At 52.2% G+C, this 21950-nt stretch overlaps 1 protein-coding gene across 1 annotated transcript in view; it reads left to right on the plus strand.

The window, feature by feature from the left end:
- The window catches only part of COTL1 (coactosin like F-actin binding protein 1), a 38280-nt gene extending 16539 nt beyond the window's left edge, over positions 1-21741 (plus strand). The window contains exons 3-4 of the mRNA XM_032853842.1: positions 6682-6839; positions 21150-21741. Coding sequence (XP_032709733.1) covers positions 6682-6839; positions 21150-21260 — 269 coding nt within the window. The 3' untranslated portion in view covers positions 21261-21741. The remainder of the gene's footprint in view (positions 1-6681; positions 6840-21149) is intronic.
- The last annotated feature ends 209 nt before the right edge of the window (positions 21742-21950 follow it).

Consider the following 21950-nt stretch of genomic DNA (forward strand, 5'->3'; position numbering starts at 1 on the left):
GACACGCACAGAGTGGCTACTCAGGTGGTTAGAGCCTGGTTTTTGCTTATTTGTACTGATGTGCTGATTCTTCTCTACGTCGTGTTCTGTGTGAAATGGAAAAAAAAAAGTGTTCAGAGCATTTGTAAACACATGTATTTGTAAAACAATTGTAAACAAAACCCTGTGGGTTTTGTCCCTTTCCATCCAGGGCTGGCTTCAAGGAGAGGCAGAGGGGAAGAGTAGGGTCCCGTTTGGGAGAAGGTGGGAGTCCTCAGTCAGTGCAGCCTTGCATGGGGTCCACCCAGGTGAGAATGCTGGATGGCGTGGTCAGAATCTGCCTCTTGGTGATTACCTGAGCGGAAGGGAATTTCAAGTTGGGGTGGGAGGGGCGGGGGAGTCCTTGAGAGCTAGGTGGACATTCTGTACCATTTGCAGTTTTTGGGAGAATACAGGGCTGCATGTTCTGGTGGCTGCAGTGGTCCCAGCGAAGTCTGACCCCTCCTCCTTTTCTTCCTCTGTTCCCATGCCCTGTGTGGTCATCTCTCCTCCCACACCCACCTTGTCCTAAGCACTTAGCATCACCCCCCAGTCCTCCTTCCGTCCCACCTCTCGCTTCTGAATCCCTCCTGCTAGTTCGGCCCCAGACAGAGCTCAGGAGGAGATGGTGAGGAGGAAAGATTGTCAATGGGCGAGAAAGGACAGAAACGCAGGGTGGAGAAGGGGGTGAAGGCGTTGTGGAGGAGAGACTGAAAAGTAACCACAGTGACTTTCTGGGCACCTACTTGGTGCCAGGCCATGCCAGTGAACTTGGCAGTGAGGGCCGCATGTTGTGTATTAACTTGCTCGGTAAATGAAGGCAAGGACCTTGCAGGGAGAAATAGGACACGGAACCAAGCAGGCCCTGCCTGGCGTCTTTCCATCCTGAGCTGACGGGGCTGTAGGGCCACGGGAGCTCTTTCACACCACGAGGCCTCCAAGACCTCCTAGAAGGTCAGGTTCTTTGGGGAGTGAGGTTTATTCATGCCATGTGAATGATTAAGACGTTGGCTGGGTGGGAAGGGGCCGGTGTCCACAGCCTGGACTCGGGGACGAGGCCTGATGTTCAATCAGCCCGGGTTCTGATCTCGCAGTGCTGTCCAGAGGACAACTGGTGATGGCACGGACAGTCCTCAAGGATGGCGCTCCCGGCCTTGGTTTGTCGCGGGCTGATATCTCCTCCAAGACGGGGCTCTGTGTGATCTCATGATGCATTTGTGATTCCTTGTCAGTGATGTCTCATGTCTTTTTTTTTTTTTTTTAAGATTTTATTTATTTATTTGACAGACAGATCACAAGTAGGCGGAGAGACAGGTGGGGGTGGGGGGCGAGCAGGCTCCCCGCTGAGCAGGGAGCCTGATGTGGGGCTCAATCCCAGGACCCTGAGATCATGACCTGAGCTGAAGGCAGAGGTTTAACCCACTGAGCCACCCAGACACCCCCATGATGTCTCAGGTCTAATGGGCGATCCAGAGGTGACAGAAAGGACCCCTGCTACCCTGTGTCATGGCTCTGTAGCTCCGTAGCTCTGTTCTCCATAGAGAAGAAGAGCCCTTCTCTTCCTTGGGCTGTGGGATTTGAGCGAGGGAGAGTCTTGGGAGGACCGTCCTGATGGTCTTTGGTGATGAGATACTCAGGAGTCCTGCCTAGATGCCTCTAAGTCTGTAAATTCTGATGTGGAGAAGCCAGGCCATACAGGAAGCTCCTTTTCACGATCACTTCCTCAAACTAAAAGAAGTGTGGGTGGGAAGGAAGGGGATGGGCTGAACTCAGGGCGCTTCAGCTTCTCTGCCCTTGAGAACTTCCGTTTCACCCCTCCCCTGCCAGGGCTGGTGTGGGCTCTCCTCCCTTCCCGGCTTTCTCTAGATCAGTGCTTCTCAGGCTTTGGAGGCACCAGAGTCCCCCAGGGGCGCGTCCTCCCAGAGCTGGTGAATCAGCAAGTCTGGGCTGGACCCCCAGCAGCCACGGTCCCATGGTTTCCTGGGGGCTGCTGACGCTGCTGGTTCCAGGGGGCCCTCCTCTGGGAACAGTGCTCCAACGGGCAGGGAAAGTGGGTTCTGGCTGCTGACTACATCCGCATTCTAAGCCTCAGTTTTTTTAGCTGGGAAATGGGCCTGGGAGCAGTGTCGACCACACGGAGACAGTCTTGGGGTAAAGAAATGTGCCAACAGATGTATGCACTTAGAACGGTGCCTGGCATGTTGTCAGCGCTCAGTAAATGGCTTCTGTTATTCTCAGGACCCTTGTTTGTCTAATCTGCCCGCCCCAGTGCTTAGCACTGTGCTTGGCACCTAGTAGGTCCTTGAGCAGTGCTCCCAGAGCAGTGCTCACGAACAGTGGCCAATGCCTGTGTGCCTGGGAATGCCCCTGCTTTTAAATGCAGAGGAGCGAGCATAGTGTGGTGGGTGCAGAAAGCCCAAGTAGAGGGAGAAGCAGGGAGGCCACGGTTGGGGCTGGCGGGCTTGGAGGCACTGCGGCCCCCGCCTGGGGCAGTTTCAGCAGAGAGGTGAGGACCCAGGAGCCACGCCCGGCACAGATCCCCTTTCCTGTAATCCTTACCGCGGCCTCTGGACTGTGCCTTTGAGGACTGGGAGGTTTAGAGCTCTGCGTGCATCTGGTCCAGGTCACGGAGCTGGCGTGAAGGTGCGGGTGCTTCTAATGGATTCTAGAGCTTGGCCTGTCAGCCTGGGTGCTGGGGAGCAGAAGGCAGAGGGGGACTAGCTGAGGCAGCAGCTGATGTAGACGTCTGTGCAGAGGCCTGGGCCCGGCTCCCCCCACGGGGGTTACCCGGAGCTGCAGCCCCAGCTCCTGAGCCTCCGGCTGGAAAGATGTGCCACGGGCCCTCTGGGGACCGAGCAGCACCATGAAGGGTGACGGGCGTCCCCAGTCCCACGCCCTCCTGGCCAGCTGCCATCATAGTGCACACACACACAGGGGCGTGTACACACATCCAGGCACACATGCGTGCAAGTGCACACTCACGCGTTCTCCCTGTGTACGATGTGGCTTCGCTCTGCCTTTCTGGTTGTACACCCACGTTTTCCTGTGTGTGAGCGGGGTCCCTGCAGGAGAAAAGGGGGGTGCTGTTCTCCACTCAGATGCTGCACACGTGTTTTTGTCAGCCCCGTTTGTCCAGAAGTAGGAAGGTGGCCCAACTCATGACTAAGAACTAAAACTTCCCCCTGCACCAGCCAGCTGGAGGTCAGAGCAGGCTTGAGCCTCCTTCAGGGTGAGTGGGGGAGAGAGGCTTCGGGTCGTGTGGGCAGCTCCAACAATGTCGCTCCACAAACCCGCTTTCCCTTGCAGACTCAGCTGACTTTTCAGCGTCTGGGGCCGTACACGTCTGTAAGCATAATGTGACTCTTGGATTTTCAAAAACTTCAGCAATCATTTTGGCCACAGCATTGTCAGATAAGCGCCCAGCAGCCACCCAGGAAAACCCGTCCCTCCTGTCAGTAGAATGTAAATGACATTGGGGCAGGTCCGCTGCCGCCAAGTTCCCCGTGCCCTTGGTTGGGGGGGTGGGGGTGGCGGGACTCACTTCTTGTGTGTATATCTCATGCCTGGTCCTGGGCTGGTACGTGGGACACACAGCTTGGAACTTCCCCACGTGGAGGCTTTGGCCAGTGATGGGGTGCTGGGGACCCAGCTGCCGACACAGGCACCCAAGCCTCCAGGCTTCCAGTGTGGGGATGGGAGACAGAGTGGTTCCCATGGAAACAGGCTGCCTTGGCATGAGCAAGTCGGGAGGCTCCCAGCATGCAGCCCTGCCTCCCTCTCTGATCAAGGCAGCAGTTTCATTAAACACCCTGCCACGGCGTCTGGGTTTCCTCTACCACGGCCGTGCAGCTGCTCAGAGGAGCATGCTGGCTTCCCCCGTGCAGCTCCGGAACTGGGGGAAGGGGGGGCTTCCCCCCAAGGCCGCACCAGCCACGCGTGGCTGCGTACGTTCAGTTCCCCCATCCTGCCACCCACCTGGCAGCTCCGTCCCGTGGCCGCAGCCTCACGGAGGCGTTCTCACCGTGGCCGGGCGGGTTGGGTGCACAGTGTTCCTGTTTAATCCTTGTGACTGATGAGGGAGGTGCAGAATCACGCCAACCGGGAAACCTCCCAGATGTGCCTCAGCAGGTGAATGGATGAGCAGAAGGGGGCATACCCATACCCGAGAGTATTATTCAGCCGTAAAGGGGAGGACCGATGACACCAATGTGCTGAGTGAAAGAAGGCCACAGATCGTGGGCGTCTATCTACGTGAGATGTCCCGAGTAGGCAGATCCAGAGGCAAAAGGCAGATTTGTGTTGCTTCGGGCTGGGTGGAGGGGCAGGGGAAGGACTGTCATGGGTAGTGGTTGGGTCGCAAAGCATCGTGAGTGTACTCGAGGCCACGGTATTGTACCCTGTAAAGTAGTTACAAGGATGAGCCTTCTGTTCTGTGGCTTTAACCTTTTACTGTGACTTCTTTTTTAAGAAAAGGAAAGGATGGACCAAAAAAGATCACCCCATTTTACAGACGAGGCAGCTGAGGCTCAGTGCTTGGGGATTAAGTCCGAGTCCTTGAGGATAAGAGCTGGAGCCCTCACCCTGTTTGGGAGTCCCCGGACTTCTGCTTCCTTCCCTCCCGTGGCCAGTCTGCCACGAAGCCCTGTTGATTTGGCCTTTGAAACAACCCTGCGACCGTCCTTCTCTGTCCCCACTGACCCCATGGTCCAGTCCCACAGTGGGTATCCTCCAGACTCCTTTGGCCGGGCAGACACACCCAGGCCACCCAGGCTTACTGTCATGAGTCACCTTGGCCCCATCGCATGACTTCTAAGCCATATCTGTAACACAATGAAGTGCCTGTTGATGAAGACGACAGCAGTGTCCCCTCCCCTGTGGCCCACCTCACAGCATCATTATAAAGCCAACCTGAGACCGTGAAATATCAGTGTGTTTTATAAACTGTGACTGGTGATTGTGATCCGTTCCCGTTAAGACATCAGTGCCGTGGAGCTGCCTGGCCTGGACCGCAAGGTCCAAATCAGGAGCCTGGGACTGGCGGAGAGCTGTGTTCCTTGGCTCCCTCGGGTGCCCATGAGACGGCATGGCTCACAGGCCAGGATTTGCTCAGGCTCTGCTGTTCCCAGCCAGGCAGCGACCTTAACCAGCTTTAGATGGTCTTCCTTACACTCAGAGGGCGTGGGGCCTTGGGTCTTGCTGTAAACCTATACACTCTGTGGGGTTCAGCAGGGAGGCACCTGGGAAGTCTAAGGAGGAAGATGCCTTGATTTAAAAAAAGAAAATACACAGAGAAGCCCCCGTGTGGTCCTTGGACTCACAGATCAGCGTCACCCAGGAGCCCATCCGAGATCTGTGAGCTCTGAATGTGCATTTTGGGGAGATCCCCAAGCGATTCAGAGACACACACAGATGCTTGTGCAGCACAGCTCTCCACTCTCTTTGAAGACTTGAGAAATCCTAAAGGCAGTAGCTAGAAGCCCTTTGAGAACAAAAGAGCTGAGCCGAGCAGCTAGCCAGACGTGAACAGCCCAAAGCTGATACTGGGCAACCATCTCCCGTTAGGGACAATGATGAGCTCTCTCCGATAATGGCAATTAAAATACGGACTATTTAGGAACTAAGCTGAGCACAAAATGTTGGTGGAAAATGCAGAGGGTCTTGATTCGATGGGGACACAAACTACCCAGAAGTTCCTTCTCAGCTGGGGGCAGTTCCCCCTCCGAGAGGACGCGGGGCAATGTCTGGCCACATTTTTGGTTGTTGTAACTGGGATGGGGGGCTGATACTGGTCTCCAGTGGGTGGGGCCCAGGGATGCCGTTCAGGAACCGTGCCTTGAACGGGCTAGTCGTGACCACTAAGAGTGGTCCAGCCCCAAGAATCAGGAGTGCTGAGGCGGAGAAACCCTAGCCCATCCTGTGGGAAACGCACACTCTGCAGGGTCACCCTAAAATCTCAAGACTGTCGCCAATATTTTTATAATATTTTATAATGGGCCATCGGAAGGGACAATAATGGAAAAAAGCGTGGTAATGAAACAAAAGGTGGATGGATGTGGACCAGTGGGACAACCCCCCCACCCAAGGCCTTTTAATAACAACAGATCTGTAACACGTAACTAGCAGGACACACCCAACGGAACCATACTCGGCATTCTTCATTGCGCTAACCATCCAGCCACGAGCTAGACATGCCCATTGGTCCTAGAGACATATCCCATGCCAAGATCAGGGCCACCTTGTCCCCCCACCATCCACCCCCCATCTCGGTTCCCATTCCGAGCAGCGCCTCGGGAGATAAGAAGACCTGAGGAAGGTCTTGATAAATCAGACCCAGAATCTGAGCCTTCCTTGACCACGAGAGGGATTGGGGGTGGGGAGCTCAGGGTTAATGGCCATTGAGGCCTGTGTTCCCATACCACCATGGCCTTGAAATGTCCACGTGGCCTCGGGAATGTCACTTGTGCCCCTCTGCTCCCAGCTGTGAAATGGGCCTCGGAGCCTGGGGCGCCGTCGCCGGATTGCATGAGGGGACGTTGGCCAAGGTCAGTGTTGGGCTCCTGCCGTGCTGCTCTGGGAGCATTCTGGCTCATGGCTCCTCCTTGGGAGCGAAGTCTGGGAATGTTCTCACCGAGCACGGTGCCCTGTTTTTGCTGTTGACGACAGATGACGTCCGGTTGTTTGCCTTCCTGCGCTTCACCACGGGGGATGCCATGAGCAAGAGGTCCAAGTTCGCCCTCATCACGTGGATCGGCGAGAACGTCAGCGGGCTGCAGCGAGCCAAAACCGGTACGGACAAGACCCTGGTGAAGGAGGTCGTGCAGGTTAGTGGTCTTGGGTCCTTTCTGGGTCTGGGCGGGTCACATCCCACCGAGATCACCATCCCCAGGGACGGGGTGGGCTGGGTTGAGCTCCTAGGATGGAAAGCAAGCCATGCCACATCTCTGGATCCCCAGAGCCACTAAGGACATGTTCCCAGGGCTGTTGGTGGGGTGTGGGCAGGGGGCTATAGCTGGGCTTGTGATCGTGACCACCACATAATGGAAACGTGGCCGCTGAGGGCCTACCTCTGGGATGGGGGAGGTGTTTCGTGAAGAAGGGGGCTGGAAGGATGACCAAGGTGGTGGCCACTGCCTACTTGGATCATGGGTGACGGTGGCTGACTTCCAGTGGTGGCCGTGAGGACACATCGGGAGACTTCGTGCATGTCCTCTAACCAGGGTCTGGCACACGATGGGTGCTAGTAAAAACACCTGTACTCCCAGCCCTTGCTAGGTTAGTAGGAAGAGGGGTTTTGCCCCTGAGTTTCCTAAGTTTTACGTGGAGGGCTCTCTTGCCAGGTGCTTTTCTGGTCTGGATATAATCAAAATTGATACCATCAGAAATGTCCGAGATGGTTCATGTGGGGTGAGGGTTTGGGGTCCCACTGAAAAGAGAAAGCCTGATTTCCAGAAAGATAAGGAAGGGAGGTGAGGAAGAGTTCTCTCCTTCCAAAGGGTTCTTCCTTTTGCAAAAGGGTTTCTCACAGCCCATGATCAGAACGTGATATGGGCTTGCTTTCTGAGTGGATAGAGATATTCTTCAGTTGACTGTGGTGATGGTTGCACAGATTTGAGACTGTGTGAAAAGCCACTGAATTCTAAGAACCAAAAACAGAACAAACACAAGAATAGGTCGTATGGTTCATGGTATCATGGATTGGATCCTGGAACAGAAAAACTGGTGAAATCGGAACCAGGTCTGGAGTTTGGTTAATGGTAACATTTCTGGGTCAGCTTCTCCACTGTGCCAGCTTAGCGCAGGAACGTCTGATGTTAGCCAACACGCACATGGAGTGTGGGGTGTGTGGAAACTCCCCTACATCCCTCCTGCAGCTTTTCCGTAGGTCTAAAATTATCCCACAAATAAAACTTGGGCTTAAAAAATCATGTTAGGAAAGAAAAAAGAATTCCCATCCTTGCATTATCGTGGCATGTCTTTTCCAGTCTTCCTGCCAGCTCTGGAGGTGAGCTCCCCCCACCCCTGCGCATCTCAGCCCGAAAATCACACTCTAGGTGGGCACCACCCCCCTGCCCCCACTGATGTAATTTCATAAATGATGCTGCTGCAGTCTTTGTCACGAGCGTTTTTCTGGTGGCTGAGTGTGCTGTTCGGTGTACTGGTGCACAGTAATGTACTCAGTGTTCCCCTGTTGTTGGCTTTTGGGGCTGCTTCCAGTTTTTATTTTTATAAGTAATGTTCCAACCAACATTTTAATAAATGCAGCTCCTTTGTCTTTCCCACTGAATTATTTCTTTAGGATACGTTTTCAGGAGGCGGGGTTCCCAGAGTCCACAGGTACGAAAATCATTTTTAAAAAGGTCTGAGTTATCAGCTGGTCTTCTCTGAGCGGGTTAGCACCAGGTCTGGGAGACAGTAAGTGTTTATTTCATAAATGTCATGGAGTTTCCATCCTCCCCAGCGTCACTGGCTAACACCCCGGTTCTGGAGAGCCCCCTACTCAGCCCCACAGGCTGTTTTTCTCCAGGTCCGTTTGGGGTTTAATGGTTACCCAGCTTTCAGGGCTCTCCTTTGTGGGAGCAGAATGAGAAATACCCGAGTGCCTGTTTCAGGGCCAAAGGTCTCCTGCTGAATGCCACCTTCCACACGCATTCCTCTTCCCGCTGGCCAACCTGGACCTGCGCCTTCGTGGCCAGCAGGGAAGGGAGGGCATGTGGGGAGAGAGCACTCGCCAGTGGGATGGTCTTTTAAATCTTGCCGGTCTCCTTTTGTCTTCCCATTTAAAACATCATGGTAAAATGCAGTGACATAAAATTGCTCATTTTCCCCATTTTCAAGCGTATGACTCAGTGGTGTTAAAGCACAGTCACAGTGTTGGGCAACCACCATCCCTATCTAGTTCCAGAACATTTCCGTTCACCTCCAAAGGAAACCCCATTCCACGAGCAGGCTGCAGAGTTCCTTTCAGGTCTAGAACTTGGCTCAGTTTGGTTGAGCGAGCTGGAGACCGAGGCTGATCTTGGGAAATAGAATTCTGGTGTGAAGTTTCACTGGGGACTGTTGGTTATCATCCATTTGTCTGAATGCTCAAAGTCCTTGAAGCAAAAAAGGGGAATTGAGTGGCTTTCTAAACTGGGAAGCTCACGGTTTCTGGACTTTAGGTGTGGCTGGATCCAGGGTTCCAGCAGTAGCTTCCTCTCATCTCTCTTTTCTCTGGGTGTGGCTTCAGTGGTCTCTGTACAGCAGCAAGGGTCCAGCTATGGTGGTTCTTCTGGGTATTGATCCCGGGGAAGAGGGAGCCCTTGGTGTCTGTCATTCCCTTAAAAGGACCCTGATTGGCTCAACTTAGGTCACATGCACATCCCGTGGGCAGGGAGGTGGGGCTTCATGATTGGCAGCTCAGGCATGTTCCCAGGTGTGAAAGGGTTGCTGGTAGATAGAAAGGGAAAGTCACCCATGTTCACTGGGGTGGGGGAGCTTGGATGCCCTCTCGAACTGCAGGTGCAGTGAGACATTTTTGACCTTCACCTTTTGCCTTTGTCACTTCTGCATTTAAAAGGGTTTATTTATTGGGGCAGCTGGGTGGCTCAGTGGGTTAAGCCTCTGCCTTTAGCTCAGGTCATGATCTTAGGGTCCTGGGATCGATCCCTGAATCGGGCTCTCTGCTCAGCGGGGAGCCTTCTTCTCCCTCTCTCTCCCTGCCTGCCTCTCTGCCTACTTGTGATCTCTGTCAAATAAATAAAATCTTTTTAATAAAAAATAAATAAATAAATAAAAGGTTTTATTATCCGAAGCTATCCCAATAGCTCATGTGTATGCTACAGTTGCAAATGTACCCATTTATTACAAAGGGTCAATTACGCCGGCACACTGGTGTCTTTCCACAGTCATTAAAATCGTGCTGAGCCTGGTGCACCTGCCAGTTTCCCCTCTGTTTCATAGGGACTCAGAACAGATGTTCTCTAAGGGACCTTCCAGTTGGGCCATTCTGGATCCTGTGGACTGTGGCCCATAGCACTTCTCCACCTGCCTCTTGCCATGATTTCCACATGAAGAAGAAGTGGGTTGACTGTCAGATTGCCAATAACCCCCCGGGTTTTATTGTAATGAAGCAATAGACCCACATCCTGGTACCTTGCATGAAATGTAGTCGATAGAAATGGACGTAAGAGACACTAGAATCCGAAAAGACCAGTCTTCATGCCCCCACTGCCTGGCCATGGCCAAGTCGCTCTCCCTTCCTGGGCTGTAGTTTCTTTATCTATGAAATGAAGAGTTGAGTGGGTTGACTTGCTATGTCATGTTCCGTTTTGACACACTCGGAAACGTTTTCATTTAAAAAATGTGATGCTTTTGTCTAGGGCGACCTTCCTTTAAAGGAGCCTCGGCTTACTTTGTTGGGGGAGGGGCGCTGTAGTGCTGTGGGCGGGAGGGCAGCTCTTAGAGCCGGCTGGTGTGGGCTCACCTTCCAGCTGCAGCACTTGCTGGCCACCTTGGGTATGTTGCTTACCTTCTCTGGGCCTCAGTCCTCTGAAGTCCAAAACGGGGGTAACGCAGTGTCTGCCTCTCACAGTTGAGCAAATAGAGGGAGGTGCTTGGAACCACGTCGGGTAAGGACCTGGATGTGGTAGCTACTATTATTCCCAGCTTCCCCTTTTTCTTTTCTTTGCTTTTTAAAGTTTTATTTATTTGACAGAGAGCGAGAACACAAGCAGGGGGTGCAGCAGAGCAGGGGAAACAGACTCCCCGCTGAGCAGGGAGCCTGATGCGGGGCTCGATCCCAGGACCCTGAGATCACAACCTGAGCTGAAGGCCAATGCTTAACCATCTGAGCCACCCAAGAGCCCCCTGGCTTCCCCTTTTCAACAAGACCTTGAGGCCTGGTTCTCCATCTTCATTGTGCATTATTTCCTTAGGAGATGATAAGTCTGTGGTCGAGCAACGTGGCCTCTTTGGCCTGCACATGGCTTGGACTGGAGTCCCCACTGTCAGCACCACCAGAGGTCCCGGCCTTGCTCACCCTTGTCGCTGCTGATGTCAGCCGGTTCATCCCTCCCCCGGGCCTGCTGTCAGGTGCATTAGCAGATGGGGAAACTGAGGCCTGGGGCACTGCTAGGACTTGCCCCAAAGCCCCAGCTCACGAGCAGCAGATCCAGCCTGGAGCCCAGAGGAGTTCAAAGTCAGAAGCTTTGACCGTGGGTCTTTAGGCTGTGTTCTGTGCCGGGCTGAGAAACTGAGATGGGTCCACGACCAGGGGAAAGCAAGACAATCAAGATGGGTTTCCAGGCAAGGCGGGCTGGACAGTGGTGACACCCGGACCAGGATCCGTTGCGGAGGGAGGGGGGGCTCGGCCGGATGGACAGCATGCCTGGCTGCCCCACCCCGCCTGTCGCCTGCCGCACAGAAGGGCCCGGCTGGTGCCGGGGACAGAACACCCGGGCCATTGTTCTGGCGCCTATGTGGGATTACGGGGACAATGCAGGCCCCACTGCTAGGGGCCTGCTGTCCGGACTGGCCCAGGCTGTCTTGATTTAGAGCAGACTCCGTCTGTGATGCATGGTGCTGGCCTTGCAGAATGGCTTTATTCATGTGGTCCTTCTATTTATTTTTTTAACACCCTATGAAGGCTCACGGGGTGGGGAGATCAGAGGGTCCGTCTGCTTTCAGCCTTGGGAAACGAGAGCAGCCGTGTTGCCCCCAACAAGTAGCGGGGACAGGAAGGATGGACGTTTCAGCAACAGTGTGGAACTAATGGCTTAATGGGAATTCTCACTTCTTCTAAACCCCAGGACTGGGGTCAGCGTAAATGCTAGACCTCCTCTCACCCCACAGAGCTGAGACCAGACATAGCTAACACTCCAGCCAGAAGGCCACGTCTGTGTACCACTGTGCTAATAATGCACATAACAGTAGTTTTATTGTGCCCCCGCCATGTGCTTGGCACTTTGAAGGACATTCGCCTATTAAAATAATTAATTTTTTGCAACAAGGCCGGTTCTATCCCTATCCCCATTTTATAGATGAGGGTCCTGGGTCCTAGGGAAGCCAAGTCACTTGCTCAGGGTCCCAGAGCTTGGACATGGCGGAGCCCTGCCTGGCGCCCAGACCACCTAGTCCCAGAGCCCCAACATGGTCATCTGTCCCTGCTGCCCATTTCCAGAGTCCTCAGCACCAAGAAAATGTTCTGAGGCCACATGCGGTTTGGAAACCCTACCTCTGTCGATTCACATGGCCCATTAAAGGCTCTGAGAAGTTGTGTGGGAAATAAACCTCTTAGATTTATTTTTAAACTTACTCCATCTTCTTGATGGAGGGCCTTTAAAATAAAAACTGGAAATGGAATATCATTGCTCAGCACTTGATTTAAAAAAAAAAATGCTGCTGTGTCAAATGGAAAAGATCATGGGCTTAAGGGGGCGTGAGGCCCAAGTTGATCTCCTGGCCCCTTCAGCCCTTTGCTTCAGGACCTCAGGCAAGTAGCTTTATCTTTTGAATCTGTGAAAGAGCTGTCATGAAAAGGAGAGTGTAAATTCCCATGGCGCTGTTGGAAGGATTAAAGAAATACAAGGGGTGGAGAAAGGGTTTCTCTATTTGGGTGACTGGTGAACTTCTATTCATCCTTCAAAACCTTCCTTCTTGGTGAAGGTTTTTCCATTCTCCTACCAGCCCCCTTTAGAATCAGCCGCTCCTGTGTTTCTACTATGATCCCATGAATGATAGATTTCCATGAATTATAAGTAAATGACCCTAGAAGATAAACTCGAGGGCAGGGACCATGGCTGCTTACAGAGCACCCTTGTGCCTTAGAGGAGTACAAAAACAGGTGCTAGAAAGTGGAGAAACAAATCTGTTCACATAGGCCTCAGACTATCTTACTTTTTGCATATTCCTAGAACAGAAGAAGAACATTCCTAAATGTTCAACAACCGGTTTTGGGATTGTATTACGTTGTGGAAACCGGTTACACGCAGGGAGGGATTTGGGGGTGGACTGGAATTTCCAAACACTGTGCTTCTGTTCCTGTAGCAAGCAGAGGTGCGAGCCGCCTGGGTCGGCTGGGAGAACTCACACTTGTCCGTGTCATGAGATTTCTGGGGCTCCTGCCCTCCCTTCAGAATGCTCGCTGCGGCCCAGCTCTCTGGGGACCCGGTACTCTGGGGACTGGCTGTGGCTGCTTCGAGGCTCTCCAGAGGGTGTGAGCTGTTTGTTTTCACCAGGAATGTGGGCGCTTCTTCAAGCTCCTGGTTTATGGAAAGGCCCTTTATTCTCCGAACCAGAAAGGGCCTTCTGTGCTCATGCATTTCACCTGGGCCTGGGCTCAGGCAAGGGGGGCTTTTTGTGGCTTGTATCCTGTGTTTAAGACACAGAGGACCTGATCAGAAATACAAAGCCCCAGGCAGCCTGCGAAAGGCTGTGTGGGTATCGGGGTGGGGTGGGGTGCTGTCATTACACCCACTACTCAGATGTGAAGGCTTGGATGCATGTGTCCTTGAGCCAAGGCAGAAGCAGCTGGTAGAGGATCAGAGCCCACTTTCCTTGTGGGGAGCCATGGGACCCAGTCTGTGCTCCTGCTCCCAGGAAGTTACAGTTCTTAGGGGAGAGAGGAGGATGGCCCATGCTCTGAGCCTGGAGCAGAAATGGCAGCCACTTGCACAAGCCAAGAGCACTACCCAGCGGGCTGGGGCCTGGGTACCCCCTCGCTAATCCCCAGATGGGTCCCAGCCCTCCACCAGCCAGTGGTGGCATGGCCCCGCCTGGTCACCCGCCAGCAGCTGGCCTCCTGACACGGTCACTGGCATATGGTTTGGTTTCCCTGCCGCAGGGACCTAACTAGAGCGCAGGCAGGTCTTCCGCGAAGGAGCCCCGAGCACTGAGTCCAGTCCCCTCCTCTTCATGGGGGACATGTGTGTACCCCACGATCTTGCTGGGCTGGAGCTGCCTGTGCTCTTTGTAGCTTGTGTCCTTCAGATTTGTCCTGTTTCTCATCCCTTCCATGGGACACTCCTCACTTCTGTACTTCTCTTGCCAGTATCTGTCCCTGGGTACGCTGCCTTGGAGAGTCCCTTCTGGAACCAGCCCCAGGCCGCCTGTTTTCTCCCCCAGGGTGCTGTGGTTTTTTTAAAAATGGTTCAGATGAAATGAAGAAATGAAATGATGACGAGCCACAGTCCCCCACCTCACATAGCGATTTCATGAATGTGGTTTTGGTTTTCATAATTTTAATGTCTGAATACTATTCTGTTCAGGGAGTGTGGTAGGTGGGTGTGCCCGCACCTAGTAATGACCTTGGCACAGGCTTCATGGTGGGGGCCACACCCAGCCCACCACTCAGCAGGCATGACCCCTTGTCGGCCACTTCACTTCCCTGAACTTGAGCTCCCTCTGAAAATTTGGGATGATAATATCTAACTCATGGGATTGTAAAAGTTAAATAAAATATGGCATTAAATTCCTGCTGTATACGAAGTGTTCGATGCGGATACTATCTACTTACTCAGGTTTTGTTGAAATGGGAAGACAATCTGGTGTTTGCTGACAATGAACATCTGTGAGGATATATTATAATAATCTGTTGAATTATTTCCTGGGAAAAATTCCCCAAAGCGGGTGTGGCCAAGAAGAAAGGCTCGCACAGTTTTGACCAGGCGGAAATGGAAAACATAAGCCTGGGTTTAACTGTGCTTGTCCGTCGATCAATAGCAGGGGCTGTGGGTTAAGAAGGCTTCTGATGCTGAGTCTGGACTCGTGAGAAAAGCGCCATGATTGATGACGATGTCTGCTGTGGGTGCGGGAGGACCAAAGCATGTTTCCCACATTCCTGCCATTTCCGATCTAGATGTGGCCGTGGTCAGACATCAGCAGATGGGAGTCAGGGCTTCTGACTGGTCCAGATGCAACCAAAATTCCCAGTGCCCCCATGAAATGTGACCGAATGCCTCTCCCTTGTCCTCTGTTTTCTCCCTAGCGAAGTAGGATCATGTCATTCATGAACTGCACGGGTGACGCAGGGGCCTTTGTTCCTGAATCTGCCAAATGCGAGACCGTGCCATTTTGCTGTTTGTTTTTTCCCTTTTCTAGGATGACTCATGCCTGTTACAAGAACCTGTTCTTTTTGAGTAAATTATACCTTGCTGGAAGGATTTTAAAAACCTGGGCCTTTGAAGTGCCTTAGAATGGTCGTAGGAGGGCAAGTGTGGGGGGCTCAGGAGGGGCTGGCAGCTGAACGCCCGGTGGGTTTGATTCTGGGCATTTTCATCTGATACTTGTTCCTTGGAAGTTTCCTTTCTCCTAGCACGATGCAGGCAGGGGGCACTGACTGCTTTCCTTCAGCACACTGAGGTCTTTGGCCTATAATTAATCTTCACCCACTTGGGGAAAAGATACATTGTTGAGGCCAGCATGTGTCTCGTCTACCCGCTGCCCCAGCACACACGCGGGGGAGGATTCTGTTCCCGGCATTACTGTGCAGGGGTTAGGGATGGACCTGAAGCTAGCACACATCTTCTGTTGAAAGCCAGTCTCCGATCCCACAGTTGACTTTCCTGTGCCAGTTTTCTCCACTGCCCCTCAGATTCTGGCATCCTTCGTAGAATTTGGTCCCATGTTATCTGGTGGCTTAGATTCGAAGTCATGGATGGCTGGTGGGAAAGTGCCAGGACCACCTGTTGTCTTGCCCTCTTCTTTCATGGAGCAAGAGACCAGGGCCCAGAACAATTGACTGCTTCCCGTGGGGCGTTTCTAGAGGCCCATCTGGTTCTCTTCTTCTGCTCTCAGACTCTCAAAGAGAGCCCTCAGCACCAGACTTTTGCCTTCCCAGGAGAACATCTAGGATACAACAGGTGTTTAGCAAGCATGTGTTTGTTGGAAGAATGAATGGCATTAGCTTTCCTTCTCTTTGGATACAATGAAGGTCACCTCTCTTCCCTCACCCAAGTTTGTAGAAGTGTGCATTGCCGACATCACAAACTTACGTGTCCAAAACTCATCAGTTTGTCTTCCCAGACCTTTCTCTACACCCACATTCTCTGCAGAGGTTAGTCATAGCGTTCTGGGGAGCAGACCCCACACTTCTACCCCAGTGGCTGGAGGTGCCCAGCTTTTGGGTTGCAGCTGGATTTGCTGTCTTCTCTCTGCAAGGGCGAGGAGGTGTCCGTGTCTCTGCTTTGGTTATTTTGAGGAATTGCCTGGACTTTCCTTCATTAAAATAAATGGTGGGGATGAAGAAACTATTGTGGGTGAGAGAAGAGGAACCAGCCACTCCCTGTACCTTCACTCTTGAGCATTTCAGGAAACTTTCCATCTCAGGTTCCCCTGATAGTCTTGGGAACAAAGGGGAACCCAGGATCACTTAAAATGTCACGTCGTCATTCTTGGAAACCCTCATCCAGTGTCCAAGCCCTATGCGCGCTCATCAGATCCTCCCAACAGCCTCAGGATGTAGGTCTTGTTGTCCTCATTTGCGCGTGGGGAGACTGAGGCGGGGGGGGGGGGGGGCGTGAGGGGGTGGGGAGGATCTGATGAGCGCGCATAGGGCTTGGACACTCGATGAGGGTTTCCAAGAATGACGACGTGACATTTTAAGTGATCCTGGGTTCCCCTTTGTTCCCAAGACTATCAGGGGAACCTGAGATGGAAAGTTTCCTGAAATGCTCAAGAGTGAAGGTACAGGGAGTGTGTTGGAGGGAAGGGTGGTAAGTCCCAGGGAGGTGGGGGGAGTGGGGTTCTTGGGGACGGCCAACTGCTGGAGGTGCAAGTGGACAACCGTTCCCGTTTGTGTTTGGACCAAACCCCAAGCCCACGCCCGGCACATTTCAGGAACAAAGCTGGGGTTTAAACCCAGGCCGCTGGGACCCGTCTAAAAGGGACATGGTTTAGGGACTCCTGAGTGACTCAGTCGGTTCAGTGCCCAACTCTTGATCTTAGCTCAGATACTGATCTCAGGGTTGTGAGTTCAAGCCCCACATTGGGCTCCACACTGGGTGTGGAGCCTACTTTAAAAAAAAAAAGTTAGAAAAAAGGTGAGATGGTTTAAAACCAAAGGTAGGCAAATATTTAAGCACTTTTTAAACCGGCCTTGCAGATAGATGCTGGACTATGTCCAGAGCCTGGTTCTAACCTATCCTTGTCTGGAGTCGCCTTCCTGGGAACAGAGCACCAGAAGCTTCCACCGGAAGCAGTGTCTGTTACACCTTTGAAATACGAACATACATGCACTTGAGAAACGTCACAGGGACAAGTGTGTCCTGAACTGGGTTATTGCATGTCTCGAGGTCATCCTGGAGTCAGGTTTAGAGGGGAGGGTCTCAAAAACAAGAGGGAGGGACCCTTTCTGGAAGCTATGAGCCAGGGACAGAGTGTTCCTAGATATGACAGAGAAGATCGTTCTGGAACCACAGGTGACTGTGCCTCCAGACAGGCCCCTCTTGCTTTGAAGCCTTTGACATGTGGCTTTGGTGGCCTTGAGGGTATGACAGGCTGCGGTGGGAGGTACGGGCAGTCTGGAGCAGAGGGAGGGAGAGGACAGACAGACCGGGCTAGAACCTGCCCCCCCGACCCCCTACACCGGGGCCCCTGCCATGAGGCCACTGTGTGCCCCAGGAGGAATTGCTTCCCCTCTCTGCTTTTTAATCAAATGAGGGGGTGAATGTCAGAGTTTAAGGTTTTATTATTATTTTTTTTAATTCTGGATCAAGACAGTGAACATTTCCCGGCCTCCAAAAACTCCCCCTCCTCCACTCCTATCAGCTGAGCTGTTTTATGATTCGTGATTCTCCTTGACGGAGCACATTATTCTTTCAGACTCTTTCCTGTTCGTTCTAGACCCGCCCCGTCACCCGCCACATGTGGCTGCTGAGCACTTGGGGTCTGGCCTGCATGCCTTGCTTTGTGCCATGTGTATAAAATGTGCACAGGGTTTCGAAAAGTTCCTGCACAGAAAAGAACATGGAAGGTCCCATTAATGATTTAGTCTATTGGTTCCATGTTAAAATGGCAGTATTTTGGATCTGTAAAGTTTAGATAAGAATCCTATGAAAATTGGTATTGCCTGGTTCTTTTTTCCCTTTTTTGCTAGAAAATGAAACATTCCCTGTGTGTTAGCACTACTTCAGAGTCAGGACTCCTGTGGCTGTCGGCATCACCTGTGTCTGCCCTGTAGGCATTTGGTGACACGGGGAGGGGTGCTAGGGACAGTGGCTGAGGGTAAAGGTGTGAGCAAAGGGGACGGTGGCTGTGCTTTGCTCAGATGTGCTTTCTGTGGTCCTCTGCTATGGGCTAGCCTTATGTAGGCTCCTTCCCATCCAGTGTGTTGTTCCCAGATTGAGGGTCTAGCTGCCTACAGGGCTGGTTTTGCTGTTTCTGCCTCTTTTTGAAAGGTCACAGTGAAGCTCACTTCTGGGGGCACTGGTGTCCACTGTGCCAAGTGGAAAGCCCATTCTGAGGACTGCTGGAAGGAACCGTAGTGGGGAAGGGAGGGACCGATGTGACTTGGGTTTTAGGCTGACTCAGACCTTCTGGGGAATTTCTGTAGTGTCCACACCCTGAGGGGAAGTGTCAGTGCACCTTTGAGGCCTCTGGGGGTGCTGAGCATCCTGTTGTGGGGGTGGGCTGTGAGGCTTGGTGGGGCCCCCTCTACATGGCTCCACCCCCTCCCACTCCTTTGGCCCCCTGGAAGGCAGATGCTTCTCCCATCGGGGGAGCAGGTGAAGTTGCCTCTCTGTGTTTTTTTTGTTTTTGTTTTTTTGCTATAATCATTTTTGCCTCACCTTCTGGTTTTTAGATCATGTCTGCGGTATCTAGTATAGAGTTTGGGGGGGTGTTTTTTGGTAGTCTGATACATAGCTATTTTGCGGGGGTAATTTTGCTCATTTATGTTTATTGTTATGTTACATTTTTACTAGACTCTCTTATTCCGGATTGCTCCTTATTTTGGCTGTGATTTGTTTTCTGTATGCTTCTGGATTTAAGTTGGACTCTGCATAGCTCCATGTACAGTTTCCCTGTAGATTTCTTAGTGCCTTATCAAACCTCTTGTTAATCTCAATGTCCTAATGGCTAACAGACGTGAACAGGAGGTCTCATATTTCTTTAGTCACCATATATAGATAGCACACAGCAGGGGAACTTTGCACTTCCTGCTAGAGGCATCTTGAGCTGTTGGCTTCCTCCTCCTCTTCTCTCTGCCTCCCCCCCACCCCGCCCCCGCTCCCTGGCACTGGGGCTCAGGTTGAGAAACATGTCAGTTCTCTGTTCCCCTTCCTGGCCCATACGTCCAGATTGTGTTCAGTCACTGTGCTGAAGACAGACACCGATGCTTAGCCGCACAGGATGGTGGGATGGGAATAGAGAGGGTCAGAAGGCTGTTTAGTCATTCTGGGCTAGTTACACAATCTCTTCAAGCCCAACCCCGTGCGGTGGGTCTTATCTTAAAAAGAAAGAAAGCAAGCAAGCTAATATACCGAGGGAGGATTAAGTGAGATGTGTGAGGCTGCACCTGGCGTGTATAAGTTGCTTGATAAATATTAACCTTCCCTCCCCCTCCCTGTTAGTATCTTAATGGCTTGGCATGGCAGACAGTTTGTCTTTATACTGTGAAACTTGACCTTGAGTGTTCTTTTGGTTTACTCATTCTTCTTGGAGGCTTGGTGACTTTTTTTTTGGTAGTCTTTTTTTTTTTTTTTTAATTGAAGTGACATTCAGAGAACATAAAATTAGCCATTTTAAATTCTACGATTCACTGGCATTTAGTACATTCACAGTGTTGTGCAACCACCATCTCTCTCTAGTTCCCAAACATTGTCATCCCCCCAAAAGAAACCCCATCCCCATTAGCACTCACCACCTCCCATTTCCCCTCAAACCACAAATCTACTTCCTGTCTCCGTGGATTTGCCTTTTCTGGGCATTTCTTATAAACAGAATCATACAGTTTGTGTGGTCTCTCATGTCTGGCTCAATGGTTTTGATCATCCAGGATATTGTGTATCAGCACCTCATTCCTTTTTACAGCGGAGTAATACTCCATCACCCGGACAGACTATAGAGCTTTTCTGTCCACAGACATCTGGGTGGTTTCCACATTTTGGCTATTAGGAATTATGCTTCTGCAAATATTTGTGGACGAATGTCTGTGGGGATGTGTGCTTTCTTTCCTTTTGTGTAGTTCTCTAGGGATTGAGTTCCTGGATCATATTAAAGGGTTTTAAGAATTAAGTTTGCTGGGGTGCCTGGGTAGCTCAGATGGTTGAGTGTCTGCCTTTGGCTCGGGTCACTATCCTGGAGTCCTGGGATTGAGCCCCGCATCCGGCTCCCTGCTCGGCAGGAAGTCTGCTTCTCCCCCTCTCTTTCCATTGTCCCCCCTGCTTGTGCTCTGTCACTCTCTCTGTCAAATAAATAGATAAATAAAATATTTTTAAAAAATAAAATAAAAAAAAGAATTAAGTTTGCCAATGTGTGACCATGCCTGGTACCCATAGGCACTTAAGGAATGGTGGTCATTGTTTATGCTATTTTCTTGTGGATTTTTTTTTTTTTTCTGACCTTCTGATTTGTTACTCCTATTTTGGCAAATTTCTTTGTATTCTCTTTCACCATCCTGAAATTTTCCGTGTTTGCTGAAGTCTTGGGGATCCACGTAGCAAAATAACTGTTGATTCTTCGTGGCTCGGTGTTCTCAGATGAGCCACGTCACCTGCCACGCGCCTTCATGCCACAGAGATTTACTGAGTACGTCACGTGGGCCAGGCTCATGGGGATTTATGGTTGAAGTCTGTGCACCCCAAGGGCGGACAGTGGCTGTTCCTGTTCAGCTCATCAGTGGCTGATGTGACTGCAGCCAACCATGGTGCGAATGTTCACACCATGGAAATGGGCACAAGTTACTGTTCAGGACCTGTCCCTAGCACCCCCACCCCCAGCCCCTATACTGTCTCTCTACACTGTATCCCGACTTCACCCATTTCCTGATCTCCAGTCATGACTTTTTCCTCTTCTTGCCAAACCATGCTGCCACCAAATTTTTATTTTGATCATTTCTTAGTATTCTAGGCGCCAGGACTTTGTGGTGTGTTTTCTCAGCAACACTTTCATCCTGTCCCTTCTTCACGGGAACTCTGTGTTTTATTTTGTTCTTGCAGAATTTTGCTAAAGAGTTTGTGATCAGCGATCGGAAGGAGCTGGAGGAAGATTTCATTAAGAGCGAGCTCAAGAAGGCGGGGGGCGCCAATTACGACGCGCAGACGGAGTAACCCCCGCCCTTGCCCTGCCCCTTGCAATGTCACCCACCTGCTCCCCGGGGGAGGGGACCGCGGCCTCAGCCACCAGCCTGCCAGCCCACCAGGGACAGGAGACGCCGTGAGAGGCAACACGCGCCCCCCTGTCTGCAGCCCACCTCCCCTTCCCCGCTCCCCTCCTGAGTGCCCCCCCCACGCCTTATCTCCTGAAGCTTATGGAACATCTTTCTTTCATCTCCCTTTCCTTTTCCCCAGCTTTTGCTTGTTCTAAGGAAAAATCATTTTGATGCCGAGGCCACGCACCTCAGCAGAGCGGAAGCTTCTCCTGTGGTGAACCCTTTTCCTGGCCTCTCCCGCCACCAGCCTGCATCGCTGGGGGGCCAGGCCGCCGTCTGGTGTCCCTTTGCACCCACCTGCTTGGGGGAGGAGGCCACCGTGCCTGTCGCGGGGTCACCTTGACCCGCACACACGTCTATCCTATGTATCAGGCTCAGGCCACCCCCCCCAAACCCCGAGGCTGGCCCGGGGGCCCCCCCCCCGCCCCCCCCCCCATTCAGGGTTGCCTAAGCTGGGGATCCGTCCGACGGGGACGGTGCTCGGCAGTGAGACGCTCACGCCCGACTTCGACCGAACAGAAGCAAGAAAATTTGCCTTAACAGTTGCCCGGCTGTGGCATGGGCCTGCAGTCTGCAGCGGCTCCTTCCT

Source organism: Lontra canadensis, unplaced genomic scaffold, assembly GCF_010015895.1.
Source record: "Lontra canadensis isolate GAN:19392208 unplaced genomic scaffold, GSC_riverotter_1.0 scaffold8, whole genome shotgun sequence".
Taxonomy (NCBI): Eukaryota; Metazoa; Chordata; class Mammalia; order Carnivora; family Mustelidae; genus Lontra; species Lontra canadensis.